We start from the raw sequence: 27310 nt of genomic DNA on the forward strand, positions 1-27310 counted from the left end.
TGAGAGCTATATAGATAGTTCATAATAAATACAAGTAGTTGTATGAACTTTAAGAATCTGTGTCAAAATGAAGACAAATAGATAACACAACAGTCACTTTCTGCTTCAGATTCATCAAATAGATTTAGAACTAGAGTCCTAAATGGCAAAAGAGTCCCCAAAGAGGCAAAAATATTATGGGTTTTTTTTAGTCCATGTTAAATAGTTATTTTTGTTTCATTTACATGTGGATACAAAGATTTGTTTGGAAAGTGAATATCTGTACTTACAAGTATATAACTTGGATTAGAATATATTTTTATGAATATACTTCTAGAAACAAATTTAACAGAAAGTAATTTATCACAAAAGTATTCTGCTTTGCTATATAATCTTTAGAAGAAGAAAGTAAAACATCTGAAAGCAGACTTTAAGGAATATAACTATTAATAGTGGTCATAAATCCATAGATTTGGGTAGGTTCTGAGTGCTAATGGAGATTAACATGCTTTTCTAATCTAGGTGTTGCTGTGATTATCTGTATTTTTACTCAAAATTCAGTTAAATTCTCTCTTTTCAGAGCAAGATACTTTCTTGTAGGAAAAAAAAAGACTTAGCTTATGGAGGTTTGCTTTCAATTATTTTGGTTTGGCTTTTTTTTTTTCATTTCCTTTCCATACAGTTGAGGTTTCGAGTCACACACTAGCTGCTGCAATAGTTAATTACCTCAGCATTTAAGATAGCTCTTGAGAGATTCTTTGTGGAACTTTCCCTGGCAATATGCAGAGACAGGAGCTATCCCAGGGATCTGCTGGTTGCCAGTTCAACTACAGTTTAGTGAACAGATATTTTATTTCTCTGGATTACTGTGAGAACAGCATAGACTACTGTCTGCATGAACAATTCACATAAAACCCATGTTCAGCATATACAACATTTTTTTTTTTAACTGCACATGAAATGTCTGTCATTAGATCACACTATGTGTATGTTCAGTATTTGAGAAGTTCCACAATTGGGCCTATTATTTTGTTTATCTTCCCGAGTTTGATTGCAATTTTGGGAAGGCTCCTTACAGGCATAGCGATTAGCAAGATCGGGCCTAACTTATCTGCAATTTTGATCCATGTCCCAGTGCAGAGCCCAAATATCTGCTCATCAGTGTGATTAAGGAACTCACAGCCTCTCAGTTGTTATGTTCATGGCTCCAGCTGCGTGGGGAGAGAGAAGCTATGTTTCCTTGAAGCACACACGACACTTCTGTTGAAGGGGACAAAATGTTTTTCAAGTCAAGAGAGTCTGTATTGCATGTATAGTTCTAGCAAGCTAACTCTGCTGGAGAATGATTTTAAATGAATTTCAGTTTCACAAATAATAACAACAGGGTCAGTGCCTGCAACAGTTCCTTTAAGCCATGGTCTAATGATTACTGCACAAACAGCCATGGAGATTTACAGTGTTTGTACTCTCTCGGGGGTGATTAGTATCTTCACAGTGCAGCCAGCATAATGGATCTTATTAGTGTTCCTGATATGATTCTGTGCAAAATCAGCTGGCATAGCTTAATCTACCTTCTGTGAACTTTGTAGTGAAGCGGTGAGGAGTGCTCAGGTGCTCTTTCTGCTGATCGAGACAAGAGGTCATGGTTTCACCAGGTGAAGACAGATTCGGGGAGGAAGGCAACAACTTAGTACTGATCATCTTGTAATGACGCTGCTTAGTACCTTTTGCCATTAATTATTCTGTTCATTTCAGTGGAGCCATTTGCAGAGCAGATATACACTAAGCCAGAAATTATGGGGACGGGCAATGGTAGTTTATGATCTATGTGGATTTCTGTTTTTTTCCCATCATGGTCTCTTCCATTACTCCCAGTAGAATCCTGGAAGAAGAAAAGCAGCTGCTCCTGTGGCACTGCTTTTCTTCTGTAGAGGCAGGTAGGTAGTTGAAGGAAAAATAGTAAAGAGCAACTGAGGCCTTGACAGCTCCATTCTTTATCATGTATCATCAGCTGTGAGGAAAAAAAGGAAAGGGGTTGGCACATCTTTCTTTCCTATCCTCTGTTTCCTTCCCTAAACCCCAAAGACAAGTGATGGTGGAAACCAGATTTCATATCTTGGAGGGAACAGAATACTAAGTGCTCTGACCTGCTTGGTGTAGTTATTGCGTCCCGTTACCCAAAGGGAACTGCGAATTGCAAGGTGCAAATCCGATTCAGTGTGAAGGAAGAATGCAGGATATGGCACATTTATTTTTAAGTTTGAGGAAATAATTAAAGCAAATTTGTTGTGGTTTTCACCCTGCTCTAATTACAACACAGAACACTTCAAATGTAGTCATTGCCAGATCTATTTGCATATTGAGTGTAAATTAAAATAATCATCCTGATTATCTGTCAAGATATATGTAAAGTGATCATAAAATAGATGAAATACAGTGTTCATTTTCTTACTAAAATATGTTGTTTAAAACTGAAGTGTTATGGTCCCAGGAGTGATATATAGATAAATATTAATCTATGAACTTGATATTACTTTTTCATATCATGCTTGGAAGTCACAGGAAGGTACATAAAATCTTTCATTCTGGCTTTGTCAGTTTTGAGCAGAGAGGTTATAAATCTGTGACCTGTCACTATGATCACTAATAACTGAAGAGTGTAGTTAAGAAATTGAGTTTCTGAGGAAAGTATAGTCTCAGTATACCATAAACTTGTAAGAGTTTCTTTTAAAGGAAGTTGAAAATGTGAAATGAAAGACATAGTAGGGAACACATTCATTTTAAAAGGATAAGTAAGGGAATAACTAATTTTCCCTTCAACGATTTGGGCACGTGGTCACAGTGAAGGATCTGGCCGTGGAAAGTCATAAAAGAACAGTACCTCCATCTGAACTCTTCCTGTTTAGAATCTACATGGTATTTAAAAATTTTAACACTTTTTTTTTTTACTTAGAAATATGTTGAGAATTAAAATAGTATTGCTCAGAATTATTTTGTTGGACAAAACATATAATTTTCAGCTGAGTAAACCTCTGTTAAAAAAAAAAAGTATTTTGCATATGTTCGAAAAGTAGCCATTTTGATACAGAAAGCAACTATGAATTTTTGCCTTCATTAGCTCCTTTCATTGCTTCTCCATTTCTGTATTTTTTCCAGAGATGTACACAATATAAATTTAAGGCACAGATTCTTATAGACCTGCCTGTTCTCAAATTACTGGTTTAAAAAAGATGAAAATAAGGACACTGGCATATCTATTACACTGAATAGCAAACTGTCAGCAATGATGTAGATGCAAAAGATGAAGTATGGACAATGGAAAAGTACATTAGAAATTACTGGCTTTCAATTAATCTTTCAGGCCAGTTTTATGTTGGTAGAACTTAATTAGTTTTCAGTGAAACTTCTTTACACAGGTTTAGAATAAAATTTATTTTAAAATTCTCTGTAAGTACTGAGTAAAAAGCTTAAATCTGCAAACTGGCATGTAAAACAGTCATATATACTCAGACAGACAAGATTTTGTGGCTCTGAGTTCCCAATAAACATCTATCCACATATTCTTGGATTTACAATATATACAGTTATCATTGCAAATATAATGAATGCAAGTACTAGGCAAAGCACAGATATTCACAGTTCCACAGAGGAAAATGGAAAATATGTCTGCTGTTAGTAGCAGGATTTAGCCTGTTCAGATTTCATTTAATTTCTTGTTGGCAGTGGAATCAGTCTCTGCTTCTCTTCAAATGTTAAGCTCTGTGTGCCTGCATCCTAGCATAAGTAGAGGCAATGAGCAGCAAATGGAATGGTCTTACGCTGGCTGGCATGGAGAAGAAACAGCTTTGGTAAAATAGAGAGAACAGCACCATGCAGAGCCTAAAGTGATACTTGAGGTTTAAGATTAAGGCATAACCACTGGATTCATTGACTTCCTAAAAGGTGTTTAAAAGGTCTCATATTTTGAGGCTTGTAAAAATTACTAGGTTTACATTTTAGCTAGATTTTAGGGGGTTTTATAGCTATCTGCATTAGTATTTAGGGTGTTTTGTTAGATTTTATTTAGTAGAAATTGCTAAATTCATATATTTCTGTCATCTTCTTGAAGCATGCAAGATTAGATAAGGAAGATAAATATAAATCTGTAAACCTCATCCTTTAAACAACATCATCTACATCTTCTCCTATCATGCTATTAGAACTACGTAGAAAGAAAGGGGAAAAAAATGTAATAGAGATTAATATTTCCTCTGAACAATCAGGAATTTAGGAAGTGCTGAACTCCAGGGTAGAAGGGATACTCTTCTATCCTAGCAGCTGAGGTATGACAGACAGTAAATAGACATGCTAAACATTGGTTTTGGTGAAGCTTGCATCATAGTATCAGATAATATGGGTTTGTGATGGTGCCACTAGGATATCTTGTGTTCCAAACAGAGCAACAGGCAAGGCTGTGCTGGTTTCTGTTTATAGAGGTCCTTTCAGAAATTCAGTAGCATTGTGTTTCCAACTCTGGAAATGTTCATAATCACTCCATTACGGTCCTTATGCAGTGCCTTTTTGGTATGCAGTTTTTATTTTTTGGCACCAACTAGTTAATATAATGAATGTTATGCAAACAAGAGGCAAAGAAATAAATATATAGCCTTAACTTTTACAAAGAATATAAACAGGGTCTTGCAGAGATAAGGTTTGCTACCAGTCTTTAAAAGGTGTATTCATGAGGTGCTATCCTTAATGTTTGATATTCATGTAGCTGGGTTTTTTAAAATATCTTTGTAGTTGAAGCATAGTGAACTCTGAGAAACTCTGTAATTCCTACATTTATTATTAAATGATCTCTTAAAACATTTACTATATCGAAAAGGAGGAAAACTCCCTTCAAAAATTTTCACATTATATAAAGACATGATATGACTTTGAGAGTATGTTTTCCTTTGAAAAAAATCAGGCGCGACTTTAACGGGTTATATCATGCAGGAGAAAGAAAAATATTATGTGGATTACAGATGATATAAGATCCACCTCATTGTAAGAAGACACATTTAGAAAACAACAGTATTTGCCTCTTACCTACCTGTAAAATTTTTGATGCCACGTTTAGTAAAGTAGCTGTGTAATGAAATATTTAGGTGGAGGTTTTGGTCTAAAGACATTCTTTAAGAAATTTTACATAATGACAGCCTGATCCATTTTAACTGTTGATCAGAAAAGGATACGTTTTACGCAGAGGCATGGGAACTGGGTGAAGCGTTACGGATGACTGTGGTTATACAATTGCACGTCATCTTAGAGAGGTTCAAGTAGAAAGACTCAAAGCCCTACAGTAATTGATCTAGATCAGATTGTAAGTGTCAAGCCTTTCCCTAATGTCTTTCTGTTAGGATAACTGACCTTGCTGGAAAAGAGGTGCTGACTTTCTAAAAGAAAAGGCATTAGCTTGGTTTGTCCAAGACGAGACCATTTCTAATAACTCCTGTGGCTGGTGAAAGAGATTGATCCAGCCTGTGACAAGTACACCTTCATCACTGCCTGGGTTAGGCTGTGAACCAAAGGCAATACTGCACCAGCCCAGCCAATTAAATAGGTAGCTTGCTATGAGGATTTTATTTTTATTCCTCTGTGTCTTTGAGGAAATATGTGGGAGATAAATGTGGGAGCACAGTCCTGATATATTTGTTTAACAAACATGGAGAATAAGATTGGATCAGGCTAACTGAATGTTGCAGTCCTGACCCAGTCAGAAAAAGCATCCCAGCTCAGGAGGGAAGAACACAGCAGGAAATTGCTGCATAATTAGATCTTTAATTAATTTATTAATTCAAATAAAGATCTTTTGCTGTGTTTCACCTACCAGTAATGGATTTTTCCATACCATATATGATAGAATTTGATCTGGGTTTAGGCATAAGCTTTGCGGCAGAAGTTTCAAGTCATGTCTTTGAGATTCTTTCCCATAAAGGCATAAAAAGAGGTTTCTTCTGAATCCACATCTCTCTCATATATAAAATTCAATAAAATATGACCCTTTTAATGAAAGCATTCAGTTTAATCTACCGGAGATTATTCTGGTGTCTATCAAACTCCCACATTTCTTCCTCTGTACATGTTATTAGCAGCTTCTTTGTAGAAGTGTGCAAGATTAAATAGACTAAGTTTAAGGTGTCTTTTGTGATTATTTTAAGGAAAACAACTTGCAAATGAAATAAATACACTAATAAACTACACAGCAGAAGAGGGATTTTTTTTCTCTGCTGATTGTTTTTCATTGATTCATTTCATACCACAAACCCCTCTAAACAAGGCTTCTCATATCACCTTGCCTCTTGATGGCAATGATCAGGTAACAGAGTGAATGGTAAGCGACTCCTGTGTAACTGCTGTATATTTACTTGTGACAGTGCATGTGCTTGAGAAGACAAGCCTCTGTGTCGTGTTGAATAACAGCAATTTGGCAGCCAAAGGGACTGAGAAACACGCCATTTTGTAAGGAAGAGGAATGAGTAGGGTTTTTGCAGGTCCAGCACGTGAATGTCTCTGTCCTTATCTCAAGAGAGTGAAAATGAGCCTGTGAGCATGAAGGTCAAAGTGAGATTTCAAGAATGCAAATATTAGAAGTAAACTTTTATTTTTAAAGTAGATCACAAAATCACTTCTGTCTATAGATATAAGTTATAAATGTGTTCTACTGTAAGCCAAAGAGTAGCTTCAAAAAATGTATTGAGTTGGCATCACTAAGTTACAGTACTGCCTGTCACCCATGCTGTCTATCTGGTGTGATTTACACATTTGTTAAATTACTTTCAGTGCTGTTTCTAAATAATTAAAATGTGTCCTTTTCTTTTAAAAAAAATCCAATTGATTTCATCAGGAAGCTTAGACTCTGAGTTTGGAATTTTCTTTTTTCATCCCTAACTCAAACGTCTCTTCAAACTAACTTTTCCAAGTATTAAAGTGCCCTGCATTTTCACGCTCATGCATCCTTAGCAACAAGTTAGGATATGTTGTAGGTGAAGAACATTACATAGAATTGAGATATATTAATATAAGTGGCAACTATGCAGTCACAGCAAGTCATTAATGAACATTACATAAATATGAAACTACATTGTATTTCAAGGAATGATTTTATTTATCAGTGGTTTTAAATAACTGTGTTTATTAGTAGGTAACTTGTGACTAGAGAGGCATTTCTAAAGGAAGAATTATTGTGAATGTTTTTCCCAGCTCCCAGGGGAAATAAAGACTATGTTGGTATTCTGAAATAGGAGACTTAGGAAGCTATGACATTGCTATATCTCCAAATGAGTGTCCAGGACAGAAATACCAGCAATGTATTGCAGCAGCGCTGCACAATAAAAAGGAAAAGAAGACCCACTCTGGTAAATACAATCCAAACATATCTTAAGGGACTGGCAGGTCCCTAAGGAACTTGTAGTTTAAGCAATTGGAAGGAAAAGAAACAATATTATAAAAAGAAATTACGTACATGTGACAACACAAAAAAAAAATTGGTCATAATGATCAGAAGGTGTTATAATGATCAGAATGTCTTGTGTTACCAGTTTGGCCACATTCATCAACACTACCTCTAAAAATAAGTTTCTCTTCTGGAATAGAATAAACAACTTTTGAAAACAGATATAGATCCTTTCCAATGTTATTATGTATTCAGTATTCCGTGTTAGTGTTCTAACAGTCACTGTTAAGACTCCTGCATTTTATTTGTACGAAATTAATACCCTCCCACTTTGTACCTCATTTGCCATAGAATGGGAAAGCCTGCAGGATGCTGCTGAGTTCCCACAGCCTGCCAACTTCCACGATCAGTTTTCAGCATCTGGTTCTAACAAAGCTGCTCTTGTTTTCAGACCATTTTGTGCTAAAGGGAATGCAGGTCTGTAGATGCTTGCTTACAGGATCTTGTTTACATCTGCTTTTACATTAATTATACTGTGATTCCACTGAGTTGAAGGAAATATGACTTTTTATTTTTTTAATTTTCTCCTTGTGTGCACTTATTGCTTTCCTGATTATTACACTGTTTATTGTAGGAAAAAATAATGTTGAATAACAGCTTCACTTTTTTAATTTTAAAACTTATTGAAATAGTGGGATAAGAGGTAATATGTCTGAGCATACCCATTTGAATACATTAGTGTTCTTTCTAAGTTGCTGTCATTATCCTTTTTTGACATTTTTCTCTTTAATACCAAGTTACCATGCCATTATGGATTGCTTTCTGGTGAGACATAGGTGCTGTCACTTTTCTGAACTGTTTCTTTAGGCCTTGTAACTACTACCTGAGTTCTAAATAACCAGTTTACCAAGACCAAGAAAACGGATTAAGGAAATCTACATGCAGACTTTTCTCCTAATCAAGCTCATTATGCATGTCCTAATTGAAAAAGATAGGGCATGATATTGTTGCCATTGAAGCTCATGGCCCAACTCCTACTAGACACCTTTCAATGTACCATCATATCAAATACACTTTGAGTTTATGCATCAGGCAAAGAACTGAAAATTATTCAAGTGTTACTAAACCATTCACCTGAAACTTTCCTGTATTTTGCTGGTGATATCTATTTTCCAATGTGAAATGCTTGGTCTTCACATACATGTCACAATGGCCATAGGAAATTTTACAGGATGCTACTGAATTTCCAAGATAATTTACATTTCTACAATTAATTTTCAGTGTATTGTTCATAGTGGTTTACCTTATTTTCAGACAGTTTGTGCTTAGTAAATTATACAAGTCTGCATATGTAGAGCTTGAGCTATCACAGACCATCAGAGGAATACAGCATGAGCTCCAACAGTTAGGCTAGCAGAGACACTCCATTACGTCTAAGCAGAGAGGGCAGAAGCAAAAGGTAGGTATGATCCGTTAATGAGTCAGGACATTACATCAGGATGCTGGTGTGCTTGCTCTATTTTTGTCTGTTGCCACTGTGGTCTACTTCAACTTCTGTTGGGTGACTCTTGACCAAGTCTGGCAGGGGTAGATCAGACCCTGTAGATTCTTGGACTGGGTCTCTCTTTGGTTGTAGAGTGAAGAATACATTTTATTATGCATCTCAGACTGTGCTTATTTGTGATGTGTTCATGGGAAAAAGAGATAGTAATGAGTTGTATGGATTTTGTTTTTTCTAAAAGTAATACACTGGCCTTTCATGTCAGCAGAAATCATTAAAATAACTACATTGGTGTAAGTACACTTTCAAAGTAAACATACGCCAGAAACATAGTTGAAAGTATCAGATATATTCAGGTACAGAACCTTTTGCAGTGAATTAAGGAAGATAAATTATCACATTTTTATCTGTTTCATAGAAAGTCATTTCATTCTGGAGATGGAGAGATCATCATTTAAAAGCCATATGTAACCTCCTGATTAAGCTTAAAGTGCTGTTGTGTGGCCTTGATGTAAATTGGAGCAGTTTAAAGTACGTTTATGTTAACTGTTCAACACCTGCTGAAAATTAACATCACATAGCTGTAATCTTCCATTTCTTTATGCTCCTTTCAAGCACCTTTTCTGTCTGGGATGGAATCCTGTGGCTGTCATTGATCCAGTTAGTGTTTGCTGAACTTGAGGGTCAGAGGAAAACTCACCTGGGCAGCAGCAGCTGAAGTCTGGCATCTAGTTGTAGAAAGTATGTTAAGTAAATAGAAGGGAACTCTTTTTCAAACACGAACAGGTGATGATCTTCTATAAGGGTTTTCAATGAGAAATTAATTTTTGAAAGCTTCTTGCATTTGCATTCAGTCATAGACTAGAAAATGTCTTCTCAATGATTTTTCAGTTAACACTGAAGTCTTTCCCATTATGTTGATCTAACAAATTTCAGTTAGATAACATTCAGGCTATATCAAACATACAAAATACAAGGGTGCAGCCCTCAATCAAAGCGGTGAGGTAGAAAGTTCCTGTTCAGTTTCTGTGTGTGTATTTCTAAAGATTATGGTAAATCTGTGCTCTGTGATATATAAACAGAAGAATAGGGATGGATTATATATGCAGATTTACCTGTGAATACTAAGTTTTACATGGATTTTATTTGCTTTAATTTCCTTTGCATTTTTTAACAGTAATATACCTTTTACTGGCATTTCATTTCATTATAGAGGATCCTTTATAGACTTCCACTGAAATTATTATTGCTATTGTATTCTTACATTGCAACAAGAATTGTCAGTGAGTGTGGACTTGCAGTGAATTAATTTCCTCCCTATGAATCTAGATTCATGGTGACATTAAAACAAGACTAACTTATAATAAGCAAGATTTGAAATTTTTTTTTTATTGCAATCTTACACTATAGTAGCATAACCCACTGGAACAGCATTGAAATTTTCCAATGTGGATTTCATGGATTTGAAGTGTTATCTCCATAAAATTGTGTATGACTCATGAATTCTCCAGTTTTTAATTCACTTTTATTTTTTTTGTTCCAGGTCAAAAAAAAAAACCCTGCCCATATTAGACAAACTGCAAGCTTTATCAGTCATTAGGATTGGAGGATATAATTTATTTCAGCCAAATGTCTAAAAGGTATAAATCTCAGTCATTAGTGAAAACTGAGAGGTACTTTAAGAGGGTGGTACATACTGTCCTGAGATAGTGGATTCCAGTGCATGATTCATCTAAGCTCTCCCTCCTCTTTGACTTGTAGGTGTAGATAGTTTGTGCTACAGTAAATAAGACTCACTCTTACTAGCTTTTTTCAATTGTATAGGGTTTCTGAGCATGACCTCTGGTTTTTATTTGGGTTTTTTTGTGGCAGGGAGGAGTTAGCATTTGGAGGGGGATGAAAAATGAAAGGGACTGAAAGGCAAAACTGACTCAGTAGAGATTATTTGTGAATAGATCTAAAAAAAATACATATGTTGTTATCATACCAAATATACACACAGATGTTTAATTTCTGTCTTAATTGTATCGTTACAATGTTAAAAGATTTCTAGATAACCAGCTGCTGTTCAGGTGCATTAAAGAACTGGAAAAATAAAAGGTACATTTCTCATAGTCATGTAATGACTTTCGGGGTGCTGGTTTTTTCCACTTATATAGATCCAAATAGTTTTTAAGTCATTCCAGTTTGTATCAACAGCTAATAAATTGTGCATATGTTCCTGTGAAGCTGAGTTAGGCCTGACAGAAGGGAGTTGTCAATGTTTTTTCTTTTTTTCTGAAGTGGCCCCTGAACCAACTGCAAGAATTTATTTTGTCTTTTACCTCTAAGTCATCTTTTAGAGACCTGGGAGTGCCTCTAATGGCTGCCTAAGCATATTAGCTACATCTCTACAAAGCTGTAGTGATATAATGTTACTTCAGTGCATGACATAATTGTGTCCATAAATTCTGTTGCTGTAAATGAGAAAACAGGCAGCTGAGAAGCAACTGAAAAATATTGTTGCGACTATATCAAGGAGAATTGCAAATACATATCAAAGTGGTCATGTCTTAGTCTCCAGGGACTATTCATATGTTGGAGACTGCAATGTGAGTTCAGGGTTAGGCAGCAGAACCTGGAATGTACAGGTGGTCATTTAAAAGAAGTATATGAAATCTTTCAAACTGCATGGTATTTTGATTATTTCATAAGAAATATTGAAAACATGCACTGGATAGTAATAACATAAAAGCTATACATTCTTTGTATTAGTTTAAAATTATTTAACCAGTATTTTTAGTCTCCCTATTAATAAGTGAATTTTAGAAATTCAGGCTGCTGCTGTGTCTCATGAATGGCTTTAGGTGTTAAAAAGACAGAAAAGGAAATGTGTTGCCAATGTGGTCTCAATAGCCAATCTACTTTCTAGACTGCTGGGAAAGCCAAGATATTGTCAGTGCAGCACAACCTGAAGCTTACTGCATCTTGTAGGAGACAGTGGGAAGCCAATGCAGAAACCTGATCTTGTGTTAGCAGTGGAACAAGTGACTTGAACCAAATAAAATATTGATTTTTTTTTTCTTCTTCTTCTGTCTTTTTCTCTTTGCCATGTCCAGCCTATCAGTCTAACTTCTCGGACTCATCCTTCTTATATGTACGTTGGTTTTTTACATGAGGGAAAAGTCTCTTTATTTATGTATTCAAAGCCCTAGCTTCATTCAAGTCAATCTTTTAAATTAATTTATTTTCAGGAAACTTTGTCAAGATGAATCATAATACATAGCAAACAAGGCCATTTATAGCTAGAGTTGAGTCCTTTACCTTGTCAGGTCTGATACTGTCTGTGAGAAAACATTTTATTCAGGGCCCGTTCTGCAAATAGTTTTACACAAGGGCACATTCAGAATTTCTGTCCCTGTTTATAAACAGCATGAGTCATGCAAGATGACTCATGAGCATCACAGAATGGGAGGGATTGGAAGGGACCTCTGGAGATCATCTCGTCCAACCCCCCTGCTTGAGCAGGCACACCTAGAGCAGGGGGCACAGGACCGTGTCCAGGAAGGTTTTGAATATTTCCAGAGAAGGAGACTCCACAGCCTTTCTGGGCAGCCTGTTCCACTTCTCCGTCACCCTCAAAGGAAAAAAGTCTTTCCTCATATTCAAGTGGAACTTCCTGTGTCCCAATTTGTGCCCATTGCCCCTTGTCCTGTCGTTGGGCACCACTGAAAAGAGTCCGGCCCCATCCTCTTGACACGCACCCTTTAGATATTGATAAGCATTGTTAAGATCCCCCCTCAGTCTTCTCTTCTCCAGGCTAAACAAACCCAGGTCTGTCAGCCTTTCCTCTTAAGAGAAATCCTCCTGTCCCCTGATCATCTTTGTAGCTCTTTGCTGAACTCTTTCCAGTAGTTCCTTGTCTTTCTTAAACTGGGGAGCCAGAACAGGATGCAGTACTCCAGATGTGGCCTCACTAGGCCAGAGTAGATGCAGAGGATAACATCCCTCAACCTGCTGGCCACAGTCCTTTTAATGCAGCCCAGGATACCGTTGGCCTTTTTGGCCACAAGGGCACATTGCTGGCTCAGGGTCAGCTTGTTTTCCACCAGCACTCCCAGGTCCTTCTCAGGAGATCTGCTTTCCAGCAGGTCAGCCCCCAACCTGTACCGGTGCATGGGGTTGTTCCTCCCCAGGTGCAGAACATTGCACTTGCTCTTGTTGAATTTCATGAGGTTTCCCTTGGCCCAGCTCTCCAGCCTGTGTGGGTCTCACCAGATGGCAGCACAGCCTCCTGGCGTATCAGCCACTCCTCCCAGTTTTGTATCACCAGCAAACTTGCTGAGGGAACACTCTGTCCAGGTCATTGATTAATACATTGAACAGGACTGGACCCAGTACAGACCCGTGGGGAACACAACAAGTTACGGTCCTCCAACCAGACTCTGCACCATTGATCATGACCCTCTGAGCTGTGCTATTTAGCCAGTTCTCTATCCACTTCACTGTCCTCTCATCTAACCCACAATTCCCAAGCTTATCTATGAGAATGTAGTGGGAGACAGTGTCAAAAGCCTTGCTGAAGTCGAGGTAAAAATAATCCACTGCTCTCCCTTCATCTACCCAGCCAGTAATGCCATCATGGAAGGCTATCAGGTTGATCAGGCATGATCTCCCTTGGTAAATCCATGTTGACTACTTCTGATAACCTTTTTGTCCTCTACATATCTGGAGATGACCTCCAGAATGAACAGTTCCATCACCTTTCTGGGGATGGAGGTGAGGCTGACTGGCCTATAGTTTCTTGGTTCCTCCTTCTTGCCCTTTTTGAAGACTGGAGTAACATTGGTTAGCCTCCAGTCCTCAGGCTCCTCTTCTTTCCTCCATGACCTTTCAAAGATGATGGATATTAATCTCCCATCAGCTTAGCAACAGCATCTGCCAGCTCCCTCAGCACTCGTGGATGCATCCCATTGGGGCCCATGGAATTGTGAGGATCCAGTTTGCCTAGGTGATCTCTAACCCAATCCTCTTCAACCAAGGGGAAGTTTTCCTTTCTCCAGATTTTGTTTCTTAACTCTGGTGGCTGAGATGCCTGGGGGTAAGCCTTAGCAGTACAGACTGAAGCATAGAAAGCATTCAGTAAATCTGCCTTCTCTGCATCCTGCATTACCAGGGCATCCACCTCATTCAGCAGCAGCCCAGTTTCCCCAGTCTTCCTTTTACTACTGATGTATTTGAAGAAGCCCTTGTTATCCTTGACATCCCTTGCCAGATTTAGTTCCAAGTGGGCCTTGGCCTTTCTCATTGCATCTCTGCATACCCTGACAATATTCCTATATTCCTCCCAAATGGCCAGTCCCTTTTTCCACATACTGTAAACTTCCTTCTTCCATTTGAGTTTTTGTGGAAGCTCTTTGCTCACCCATGAGGGTCTCCTGGCTCCTTTGCTTGACTTCTTCCTCATAGTTATGCACTGATCTTGAGCTTGGAGGAACTGGTACTTAAACATTGGCCAGCTCTCTTGACCCCACTACCCTCCAGAGCTCTAACTCATGAGATTCCTCCAAACAAGTCTTTGAAGAGGCCAAAGTTAGTTCTCCTGTGGTCCAGGGTTGTAATACTACTTCTACCATGCAGGATCCTGAACTCTGCCATCTCATGGTCACTTCAGCCAAAGCTACCCCCAAACCTCACATCCTCAACTAGACCTTCTTTGTTTGTTAGCATAAGGTCCAGCAGCACATCTCGCCTCATTGGCTCCTCCACCACCTGTGGAGTTGTCCTCAGTGCTTCTGCAGGAACCTCCTGGATTGCGCGCACCCCACTGTGCTGCTTTTCCAGCAAATATCAGGGTGGTTGCAGTCCCTCATGAGAACCAGGGTCTGCGATTGTGAGGCTACTTCCAGCTGTCTGTAGAAGGCCTCATCGACTTCCTCTTCCTAATCACGTGGCCTGTAGCAAATGCCCACAACAGTGCCATCCATATTTGCCTGTCCCTTAGTTTTTATCCATAAGCTCTTGACTTGTTCTTCCTCCAACCCTAGGCAGAGCTTGACACATTCCAGTTGCTCCCTCACACATAGAGCAACTCCCCCACTTCACCTTGCTGACCTGTCTTTCCTACAAAGTATGTAGCCATCGATGACAGCATTCCAGTCATGAGCTATTCCACCACGTCCCTGTAACTGCAATCAGACTGTGGCCCTGCAATCGCACAGAGATCTCTAGTTCCTCCTGTTTATTCCCCATGCTGCGTGCGTTGGTGTACAGGCATTTCAGAAAGGTAACTGAGCATGCAGGTTTCCCTGGAGGGGTGCACGAGGGTCCACTATAGCCATACACACCCTTGAGGTGGTTGGTCTTCTGCTGCCATCTTGTGACGCAGTTAAGAGACCTTTGTCACTGCTGTGGTTGGCCTGGCTCATTGTCCTGCTGAATGTGATGGCACTAGCAATGCCACGTTGGACCCCACCCCCCCAAGTCTTTCAGTTTAAAACTCTCCTCACCAAGCTGGCCAGCCTGCTGCTAAAGATTCCCTTGCCCCTTCTAGACAGGTGGATCCCATCCCTCCCTAACAGGCTATGGTTGCTGGGGAAAGCCCCATTGTCATAAAAGCCTAAACCCTCGAGACAGCACCAGCCACATAGCCAAGGTTTGATTTGCATTATTCATCTATTTCTGGCTGCCCATTTTTCTCTAACTGGTAAAATGGAGAAGATGACTTGAGCATCAATGTTTTTCACTTGCTCCCCCAGGGCTTCATAGCCTTTTTTGGTTCTGCCCAGGCTCTGGCTTACAGCATCATTTGTGCCCACATGGAAGATTAACAGTGGATAGTAATCTGTGCTCTTGACAAATTGCGGCACCCTTTCAGCAATGTCTTGTATCATAGCTCCTGGAAGGGAGCAAGCCTCTTGTGGGTCCCTGTCAGGTTGGCAGATAGGCTCTTCAGCATCTTTTAACAGAGAGTCACCCACTACGAGCACTCATCTCTTCTTATTACGGTATCCACCCTGTGCTGCTGGTACAGTCGCACCTTGCAGACCTTGCTCATGACTGTCTACAGCTATTAAATCTTCATATCTGTTGTTTGTAGTGATGCTGGAGGGTGGAGACTGAAGTGGAGCTCTGCTTTTATGGGTCACCAGGGTTTAAGGAGCCTTGTGCTCAGTGGTGTCCGCTACAGGAACATGGTTCTGAAACCACCTATCTCCGCCTTGGCTCCACCAATACAGCGTTCCCTTGGGCCGTTTAAATCTCCTGCAGTTGCTCCTGGCACTGCCCAAGCTGCATCAGCCTGGCTGGTGAAAGCTGCCAGGACCCGGTGGGCCTCCCTGCTCTTCCTTGGGCTTCCCTGGCTCTGGGGACCCCCTTGTCCACCCCAATCTAGTATCCAGCCACAGAACTTACCGTTGCTGCTGCTGCATTCCCCACTGACTGAGAGTCTATATACAGAATAACTGTATGCAGATGTGTGGGACTGTACTGGGTAAGGTTAGACCACTGATTCTTGCTCAAGAATAAGCCCTAATTTGTAGTTACTTGAGTGTTTCCTTGTCAGTGTCATGCTGTGTGCTATGCCAGCATGGAGTCCCCTGGAGGAGAGGAATCAGGTGTCCAGGGCAGACAGGCATCCTCCTTGCAGTGAACCACATGGGACAAATACCATGAACAAGCAAGCATATTAGCTGGTGCTCCTCAACAGAGTCTGGTTCCTGAATGTGTTGGATGCTTGCTCCAGGGCAAAGTCACATGTGACCTTAAGTAATGGGGTGTTTGAACCACCTTTTGATTTTATAGTGGAATAGAGGACTACTGAAATGCTTGTGCAGATATGCTCTGTAAACAAACATTTGTTACTAGCAGTCACAAAATGGAGCTTAACTTTGGAAAGGCTTGAAGTTAAACTGGTTTTCAGTGACAGAAAATTTTAAACCATTTGTGAATAATGGATTTATATGCCTGGGTATTGGCATTGATGCCATGTTGTAATATTTGGCTTTAAAAATGTGATGTGATAGCATTTTATCTGACATAATCATTGTGAGATCCTACGAGAATGAAATAGCTTAGTGGAAGGAAAAAAACCCAGAAAACCATTTACCTCATCAAGCCCACTTTAATTCATTACCCAGATTTTTACAGACCTTAGTTTAGCTTCCCAAACAGCGGAGTGGATTATAAATGGCAGCTGACCTCTGTTTTTTTCCACACCTTTTTGGAATATATGAAATATGCTGTTTCTCTCACCTAACTACCTCCCTACATTTGAGCCATTTTCTCTTTTCATAGTTAGTGGATAGAAATACACAATTTCGGGGCATGATTCATGTGACTTATTTTTGACGTGTACCTTGAAAGAGATGAATCATCACCAGGAAACACCCATTGCCCTTCCAACTATAAAGGGAGACCAGATGTCTAGTTCAGATATGAAGTGCATTTAGTCAGCTGAGCCTTAACCAGGGTTTGAGGAACGGACTTTTTTAAAAGTACAGTGAATATATATAGTCTGCCTTTTCTTTCAGTTATATGGTTCAATATCCGTTGTTTGAGCCATATTTTGGGGAAAAAAATATCTTGAAAGATTCTGCCATACAAATATGACAGAACATACTGTAATGTGGGTGGCAAAGACATGGAATCTTGAAGTCTCTGTTTATAGTATTTATTTGACAAGTCAGGTACTGGAAGTAATTAATTGCAAAACTAATAAACTTTTAAATGTTTGCTTTTGTTACTATCTTGGTTCTTGCAGTGAATTTCATCATGCTTCCTGCCCTTGCAGGTACATTTGTCAAGAGGTGCTTAAAAAGGAGAATGAGACTTTTATGTTAATAACCAGAGACATTCCTATCAAAAATTTTATAGAAATTGAAGAATCTCCATCTCTCAGTATGCTCATTTAACTTTTGAAGACTTGAAAGTAAAACTCCACAAGTATTTTTGCAGACTACCTCCTACTTTCCTTTTTCCATAACTAAAAATATTAAGCTGATGGATTCTTGCTTCACTAATCTTTAGTGACTTCTTGAAAGACTGTGTAGTAGGATCTTTTTACTTCTTTTTTTTTGTGATTTGAAACCAGTTCTTATGGCTTCAACATACCTACACTACTAACAATCTGTCAGAATTGTTTCTTTCTTTCTTCCTAAAGAAGTCAGAAATTTACGCACAGGTGTACTTTGCAGTTTATCTGTTATTCTTGCATAGTAACTTACAAAGCTTAAAGATAATCTATCATGTTAAAAAAAATTGCAGCTTTTGAGGACTAGGCTGGCAAAATTATTTTTGCATCTGGAACAGAGCAATGATGACTATTATTGGTTTTCTTAGCATCTGACTAAAGTAGAATGAAACTATTTCACTTCCTATAAATCAACTCCAAATGTCATTGCAAATGAAAATGTACACTTGCAATTTTACAGATATGGGAATTTAGCAATTAATGAAAATGGAACAGTGGACATGATGGAAATTAAATATTCATGGTCTTAAAAGCTAAGGCTGTTGATAACTCAGCAGTGAAGCAGATAAAAGTTGTTACTGTATGTATTTTTACAGACTATATATATCCAAAGCTTCTAATACATGATGTAGTTCTTTCTCATTCTTTTCCTAAAATTAGTGATGTTAAAGCAGGTGCTAATGGAGCAGATATTAGCAGATACTAATGTAAAATACTACCAAGAAAATATTTTCGATGTTTGATGGTTTTGATGACGATGGGGGACAAGAAGGAAATTACTTTCTCTGCCATTATAAGAAATCTGAAAAGGAAAAACACTGTCCATGTGTTTAAAAATGTGAAAATCTTTATTGATATTGGAAATAATTAACTGAAAATGTTCAACAAAGAAATTCCCATGAATAACAGGTAGCTAAGCCCCAAACCTTTAGCTAAAAATTTTTATTCATCTAATTCAAATCAAGGTACTAGAAAAGTACCACCTGGATCACTTCAATGTTCACCCCAGTAAGACAGTTAGAAATATCCAGTTTTCCCATCCCAGGGCTGATGTTCCTGGCACCTCTGTTTTGTATTAAATTTACTTCAGTATGACCAGGATTTTAGCTCATAACTTTTTGTGTTTAGCTGTTTCAAAAAAGAATAGGAATTTATAATTAGAAGGGATTTCCTGAGTCACTGGACAAAATATCTTACTATTGCAAACAACACATCATGTAATTTCGTTTGATTTTTTTAGGTTAATCATCAAACTGGATTTGTGAAGGAGGTGGTGTTCTGTTTCAGAGAGGGTTTTGTCCCTTTACACACACTGAGGCTCCTCCAGAGCCTGACTTTTGATGGAAATTAGAATTTCCAAGGCATAACTACACGAATAAAGACAAAATGTTTTTGTATATCCTATCTTTCCTTACTCACCCAATTAAAATCTTGCAGTGTGACTCTAATGTTATTCAGGACTTCTAGAGCTTTGTGATAGAACAAGGCAAGGTCAAGGCAGTGCTGTAAATGATTAGCCTTACTCATTAAGTATTTACAGAATATTTACCATAGAATAAACACTGTCTGTATAAAGCTGATCTTCATATCAAGTAGAGACATCTAGCTAGCTGCAATTATTGGTTGCTGATTCAAGAAACTGATAGGCCTGACAATGATTTTGTGACAACTGTTGGCTGCTTACTACCTGGCATTGGTACCTTTAATTGGCCTGTTTTATTTATCCCTATATATTTAGTCAAAAATTCCTGAAAGATGGCCAAGGTGCCAGGTTTTATCCTATACTGTATGACAGCTAGTATGCTTCATGATAAGGTTTTGGCCCAAACCAACTTCTTCTTGCACAGGTAGTGCAAAAGAAAGATTCGGGGAAAAGGCTTGCTCCTAAGAGGCGGTAAGAATGAGGTTACCCTGATTGTTGCCTAAGGTTTTTGTTTGGTTGGTTGGTTTGTCTTGTTTGCGGATTTGCTCTTTTTTTTTGGGTGGAAGCTAAATGAATAGGTGTTTTCCATATAAATAAGAAAATGTGCCATTGACCTCAGGGCCTGAGAATGGTCCTTGATTTGCATTTTTTAAAAAAAAAAAAGATGCAACCTTTGAGATCTGCTTCATTGTTAAGCCAAGCAAGAAAGCTTGGTCTATGATTAACTGTTGCCTTCATTTTTTCTAAAATCCTGTGTTTATTAAGTCTGAGGAGATGATTATCTGTGACTCTATCTAGAAGAATAGGTCTAGAACATGTAAACAATACAGTATTATTTAAGTCTGATTTTGGTAACATTTTCTAGACTCCACACTACTAAAACCTCAAGCTTTATAGAAATAATTATGCTGCATGCCAGGCATTGGGGAATTAACATCAGATCTTTACCAAGATAACTTTTATTCATAATTACTTATAACATCAATATGTGTAATGGTTTTCTGTTTCAAAACACTGAATAAATACAAGCTAATTAATTTTGGAATCTACTAATAAATACTCCATTGTGCTCCAGAAGTCTGGAGAGTCAGACTTGTGCAGGACAAAGAAGAGCCTACAGTGTGAGCTATGCCATAGAAAGACACCATTTACGAGGCAGATGGCCAAAATTGTCCTTTGTTCCAATTATTAGAACATTTGTAATTATGGTGGTGTCATTGTTATCAAAAAGAATATTATTATATGCACAAGGCATCTTCTTCTTGTGTAGTCTTTGAAAAAAATATTAACAGACACCTAAGTGATACCTGTTTCATTCCAATTAAAATACTCAGCCAAAAATAATGCGGCAAAGGTGAGTGATGTTAAGCTACAGATGTAAGAGACTGAGGGGTTTTGTATTCTTCTTTTAAATGTAGCTAGTATTTTACAGCAAGTCTGAATATCTGGAAGAGGTTGAAGTTGGAGGGAATAATTTCTATTTTGAGGTCTCAGCAAAGAAAAATGCCCATGTATACCATCCTGAATTACTGTGTTACTATTACTGTGGGACAATACAATAAAATCCAGTTGAAAGAGGGAACAACTTAAAGGATACTGTGCTTTGAAAATTCCCAGAGACAATTTAGTCAGTCCATTAGCCTCTACATAAAATTTTCTGAGAAATCAGAAGAGTTAGGGGTGACTCAGTCCCAAAATGCACAGCAGCCTGGGATATTGATGGCTGTGATTGGCTCAGTCTCTGTCTGACTCAGTGAATATTATCTTTCATGTGGAACAGACAAGACTGAGAGACAGAGATTGAATACATATTCTGATAATTCGGGTACTTATGGATACAACCTGTTTGGGATCAAATCCTGCATGCCAGATGAGTGTCCCATCTTCCCAGCCTCTGTTTATCAGGAAAAAAGAGGAAGGCAATCAAAGCAAAGCCATATGCAAGTCCCCCTTCCTGCTTCTGGGGCGGGGAGGCTTCTTATGTGGAACAATATCTGTATTTCCAGACTCAAGCATTTCTTACAAAATTGGCAGTCTGTTCTCAGGGTGCTCCATCCCATGGGGTTACAGGGCTTTGTCCGTGAGTTTCCAGTCTAAATCTTGTCTCAGGCTTGCTGATGGAGTTATAATTGACAGTCACTGCGGTGACTTTTTTACATACGCCTCTTGTTGCCACTAAGGTTTATGCTTCTATGGTGTAATAAACTTGAATTATACACTATCTAGGGACCACTTTCAAACCACACTTAATAGTTAATAAATGCAGCCCCTTCATAAGCATTGCTTTTAAATAGGAGCTGACAAGGTAAGATATGTAATAAATTCGTACTTAATTGACTGAACAACTCTAATATCATTCAGCCATAGAATTAAATCCAGAACAAATAGGTGTCAGTTTTAGAGGAGGGATGCCCTGCCTGTCTGCTATCTCTCTTCATACATAACAGGCAGTCTAGTCCTTCAGAAATGAGCTGCCATATCAGACTTAGCTCATATATTGATATCTCTGCTTATATCACTCATTTTAATACAGATAACTGATGCATTCCTACAAGTGTTTGTTAGCTGACTTGGCAAATATTTTTAAAGAATTGGTAAGTAGCTGTTGCAAGTGACATATGACTGTTTAATTAGCACTTATTTCTGTGCTTGAAGAAATATAAGAACACATTTTCTATTTGACTGAACTTCAGTTAAATGTATTCTACTTATTCTTTTTAATCTTGAGGTTGACCACAATGTCTCATTTCCTGTAGCTTAAAGCAAGCTATTAACTTCATTCAGCTTTCCCCAGTCTTGATGAATCTCTTCAAGATGACAGTCTACTTGCAAGACAGAAGAGTGAGTAAATATTGATAAGGAAAGCTGCCTCATGTCCTGTACGCATATCACAGAACTGTTGTTTTATTAGTGGATGAAACAGTTGGCTGTCAGGAAGGTTATCTACCCTTTGCTCTCTACATATTGTGTAAATCACAATATAACTGGCTGCAGAATAGGTCACAAACAATTAATTTCCAAGCTCAAATATAGTCCACAGACACTAACTTCAGTCTTTATCTTCTGGTTTTCAGCTCAGTTGCAGGCAGTGCCTTTGCAACCTTGTTCAGTAATCTTCAGCCTGGGAGGCAAAGCAGGAATAGAAAATGGCTTGAGTTAGCAGTATGGAGCTGCAGAAAGTAATCAGAAAAAAATAAATGAGAAAAATTAAGAAGGAAGTGAGGAGTGAAGGGGAGATACTAGAAATCAGAAAAGTAAAATAAACATAAAAGGGAAAGAAGCATCAGTCTGTCCTGTGTGGAATAAAAAATTCCCAACCCCAAAGCAAAAAATATCCAGATGACATCCCCTCTCCCCCCACCCGCAATATAATAATCCAGAGGAATCTAGTGATTTATTTGGGAAGACTGAAACCCATTCTGGGGTAATTCAGTCTGAGTACTGATTCTCAAGCACAAATCTACTATAATTGTTTCTGTGTTTTGATTAGTTTTAAATTTTCTGTTTGCTTCAATTCTATTTTACTTAACTTCTGGTGAAAGAACAGCTGCTAAAATTGCAAAATAATCTTCAATAATCAGGCCTGTGGACTGAGTATTAAATAACCAGTGTCATCCAGCAGACCCTGTATTCTGGAACACAGTCAGCTCAGACAGCACAGTTGCATCCAGATATGGGTCACTTAACAGAACCCATCAAAAGTTCAGCTACTGCTTTTCTTGTAAAAAGGTTGCATTAGTGGTAATGAAGGATATGGCCTTTCTCTTAAAAATAGTTTTTTAATTTTTTGCTGTTAGTGATTTGCAGATATATGCAATATTGTGGAGTTTTGACACCTGTAAGAGTGAAGAAGTTGACTTAACTACTGGTCTGATGTCAAGGGAAATGTTGATTTAGTTACAGTTGTTGGAGAGAAAAAAATTGGAATTTTAAAGAAATTGGATCAAGAGAGCTCTTATTCAGCATGCAGTTGCAGGGGAGATCTCAAAACACACAAACACTCCAACCTAAACTTTATGTAATGCTCAACGTCTTAGTGATTAGAAAACTCATATTAGAAATGAAATTGCAAAAATTGCAGAAGTCTTTTGCCTGTTTGAAAAGTCTTTTAAATGAGAAATCTTCTGAATGGCCTATTAATGCACTTTTAGAGATGTCTTTGGGGTTGCTTTTTTTTTCAGCATTTATGAATGTTCAAAGTGTATTAATTTACTAAGCAGTTTGTCTTTTCGATACTGTACTTTCTTCCTTAAACAGTCACAGACGACAAACATATCAAAGCATGTTTTAAGCTTGTCATATATTTTCACATTGACAGCTGAGTGTTGTTTGGCACCATTGTTTTGCAGGGAGAAGGAATTTAAAAAATGGAACAAAACCAAACCAAAAATAGCAAGAGAATAAATAGTGTAACATCTGTTCTAAAATGGAATAAAACAGTTTATAAAAGAGAGGATGTGCAAGTTTAGAAACAAATTCTATTCATTGACACTAAAATTAACAGCAACCTAAAATTATTATTGCCTTAGTTACCATTTCAGTGTTTCTCTTTGATAACAATATTATAATTTAATAAAATTGGTTAATTGCTAGATTGTGATCCTAAAATTATTGTCTCTCCTTGAATCTGCACAGAAAATATTTTCTATGAGATGCAAATGAATATTATTGAAATCAGAATCTAATTTGCCAGCTGCCGGAGAAAATAGTGCTGGATTCAACTGAAATACTTTTCAAAAGTACTGAAGCTTAATCTAAGTTTCCAGATTTCCATCTCTTCTAGAGTAAGATAAATTTATTACTGTCAAATGAGTTGCCCTGGAGATGTACCAGAGTAACTGAGAGCATGGAAAATGTAACTTTAAATACATATATCTAAGGATGAAGACGAAAAATCCATTTTTGACAGTGGAAAAAAACATGTATTGATTAAAATGGCATTCATTCCTTCTCATTATGAACTTGTTTCTTTAGGGAATCAAGGAGAGGAAATGATGATGCATATCAGGAAAGGTTTTTGGTTTGGTTCCATGCCCTCCCCTTGCTTATTACCTTTACATTAAGTAATAAAGTACATTTGAGCAGTAATAACCGAGCTTTCATCCTCTTCTTTATATAATGATTTTGGTGTGCATGTTTGTGACTCCAGTGAAACATCATGAAAGGCCAAACATGTTGCCCTTGAATGAGATTTTATTAGGATCCATTCTACTGAAGATTTTCAGACAGACTCAGCATCTGTTACATGGAAAATAATTATAGGAAGCAAAAGTGTAGAGGTTAATCCTAGGTTGCTAATATCATACTCACAAGAAAAACCTTTTTTAATGTGTATTGTGACAGATAGTGTAAGATGATAGGTCCAGAGATGGATTTTGCAGCAGTTTGAAATCAAAGGAAAAAAAAAGGGGGGGGGGGGGGGGGGGAGGGGAGGGAGATACAGTAATAATGGGAACAAAGGGGTACTTCAGCACCAGTACTCTCACTGCTTCTGCATGAATCCTGTGAAGGAATGTAACCAGGATTTACATCTCCAGTCAATAACAAGCTTGAGAGTTTCTATTTTAGCTATTACTTTCTAGTTATGGATGTGCTATCTTTGAACCATTACCGGTGGCATTTAATTTTGAGCAGATTAACATCCCAAAGGAAGAATTAGGTTCACAAATCACATCTTCTTAACTTAAAAAAAAATCATCACCCTAAAAAGCCCAGACTGAAATAGTTTACATGTACAATATGAAAAATGAGTATCTGCTTGTGGACAGATATTCTAAGAAGTCACATCTGATCTGGGCTCTTCTGGCCAGTAAAAGTACAAAATTACAAAAGTATATACTTTTAGATACATATTGGTATATTTACCAAATATAACAAATAAATATACATATGTATATAATGTATATTTTAGTGTAATACTTTGGAAGTTTAATTTGTGCAAAAATGCTGTGCAGTGGTGAACCAAAGACTGAGCATACTTTAACAATTTCAGCAAAAAGTATGCAAGCACACTCTGGATCAGAATGCTGTTTTTACTGGCTCTGTACAGATCTAAACTTGTATCAAGAAAACTAAGTTTGTTTAGAGATTTTTCACTTTCACTATTTTCATTATGTAATAACATTGCACCACCCTAAAATTCTGAGAGGAGAATTAAAACTAATATAATTATGGCAAGCACTTATTTTTGTCCAGATTCCAAGAAAATAGGATGTGTGCTGTAGTATACTCTGGCAGTTCCACTCCCCCTTCCCCAGAAAATAAACTTGGGAACTTGCCGGATGATGTGAGAAATAGTATGTGCAATCAGCCTGCAGAAGAAACAACCAGAAGACATATAAAATATTTTAAGCTGTTTGTTTGTGTCTCAGCACCTGAGAGGCTGTTCCACTTGGCTTATCTGTGTCTCTTGGGTGGAAGGTTCCAGCTCTTGTCCCCCCAGCATACCAACCAGAATGCACACCTCGGCAGGCCAGGAAAATGTACTCTCTCTCCTTGTGTGAGAACAGAAAGCAAACTAAAATAGACAGGGACCTGAAGAAGAAAGGGAAGAATTGAGGGAATTGCGAGGGGTGTAAGTAAGGAGTACTGCAGTAGAGAAGGAAGACGATTTAAGCACTGTGGCACAAGGAAAAGAGTTATGAAAATGTTTTTGTCATAGTGGACTGCAGTTAAGAAGTTGGTGGCTAGGAGCTGCAAATCTCATTTAAAAACTGCAAATTTTAGTTCCCTCACAGCTAATAGTTAAGCAGCTTTTATAGTAGACCTGCTATAACTCCTTTGTTGAAAGGCTTACTTAGGATTTTTTTTTTTGTCACGGAAATATTCCTAAAGTTTGAAATCAAATGTAGAAAATGCAAATCCAAAACAGCAAGCGTGCATGCACCTCATCTTGCTTTCAAAACAAAGCTGGCCTGGACGTTGTTTGGGTGAAAGCACCAGGTGGTACATCACTAACGGTGTCAGTTAACCATCAGTAATTCAGCGTTCTGAGAGATGGGGTGCTGAACGCAGCGGGACATCAATGGGACACATCTGTCTCACGGCTGAGAAACAGGCTTCTTGTGAATGATAATATTCCTGAAATGTTTTATAGATTGCATATTAATCTTGTTATGAATGTGTTTTCTGCTTACTTGTCATTTTGCACAGAAAAAATCCTTTAGGAAATGAAACATCTCAGTTACAGAAATATCTTGTCACGATCAATAAATATCTCGCATACGTGCCCATGTAACAACACCAGTGTTTAGCCAGACACCGATTCTTTTTTTTTTAAGATTTGTTTTTTGGAAACAAATAATGCTGGGTTTGGAAATAATAAAAAAGGTCATTTGCCTCTTCTAATTTGGTTTCAATTACAGAAAGAGAAGTAAGATTTAGTCATTAGTTTTACCAGCTGAACAGGACTAGCTCAATTAACATCAGCTCCTACTTCTTCAAGTGTGAAACAGCATAACTAAAAACAGTGCCTGAAAATGTCTGGCATTTTAGTAAGAAATGGAGCAACAACTAATTAATAAAAGTTAAACATTTAGATTATTGCATACAAAATATGTTGAAAAATTTGAACGTTGCTGGATTTTAATCAAAAATATGGTGTAGGAATATATTTCTAAATTAAATCCTTAAGGTTACCACTCTTTACAAAAGAAGATATTAGATGTGTATGTTGTATAGCTTCCTTCACCTCTTGTGAAAGCTGAAATTTGTACAGATGATTACTAGGTTATTCAGTTTTCTACTGTGGGCATATAGCTGGTAGCAGATTATGTTTTTGTCATATCTTTTGAAGACTGAGATAAGATCAAGGAGCCCAAACTCTGAAAAAGACTACTCACTCTTTTCTAGGAAAGCCTAAAAGGAAGACAAAATTGTTCAGGAAGAAGATTAGTTGTTAAATGCTGCGAAGGCAGGGGTCAACATGTCTAACATTTGTGTCTTATAACCTTTTAGTACAGTAGACTGAAGATCAAGAGTACATGAATCTCAGATCCTTGCTTAATTAAAGTTTGAGGCAAATGTTTTTTCTGTTCC

General features: G+C 37.8%; 1 protein-coding gene across 1 annotated transcript in view; it reads left to right on the plus strand.

Annotated features, from left to right (window-relative positions):
* The window catches only part of KCNH8 (potassium voltage-gated channel subfamily H member 8), a 207724-nt gene that overhangs the window by 25773 nt on the left and 154641 nt on the right, over positions 1-27310 (plus strand). Inside the window, exon 3 of the mRNA XM_075085701.1 lies at positions 19447-19546. Coding sequence (XP_074941802.1) covers positions 19447-19546 — 100 coding nt within the window. The remainder of the gene's footprint in view (positions 1-19446; positions 19547-27310) is intronic.

The sequence above is a fragment of the Phalacrocorax aristotelis genome, chromosome 2 (genome assembly GCF_949628215.1).
Source record: "Phalacrocorax aristotelis chromosome 2, bGulAri2.1, whole genome shotgun sequence".
Classification (NCBI taxonomy): domain Eukaryota; kingdom Metazoa; phylum Chordata; class Aves; order Suliformes; family Phalacrocoracidae; genus Phalacrocorax; species Phalacrocorax aristotelis.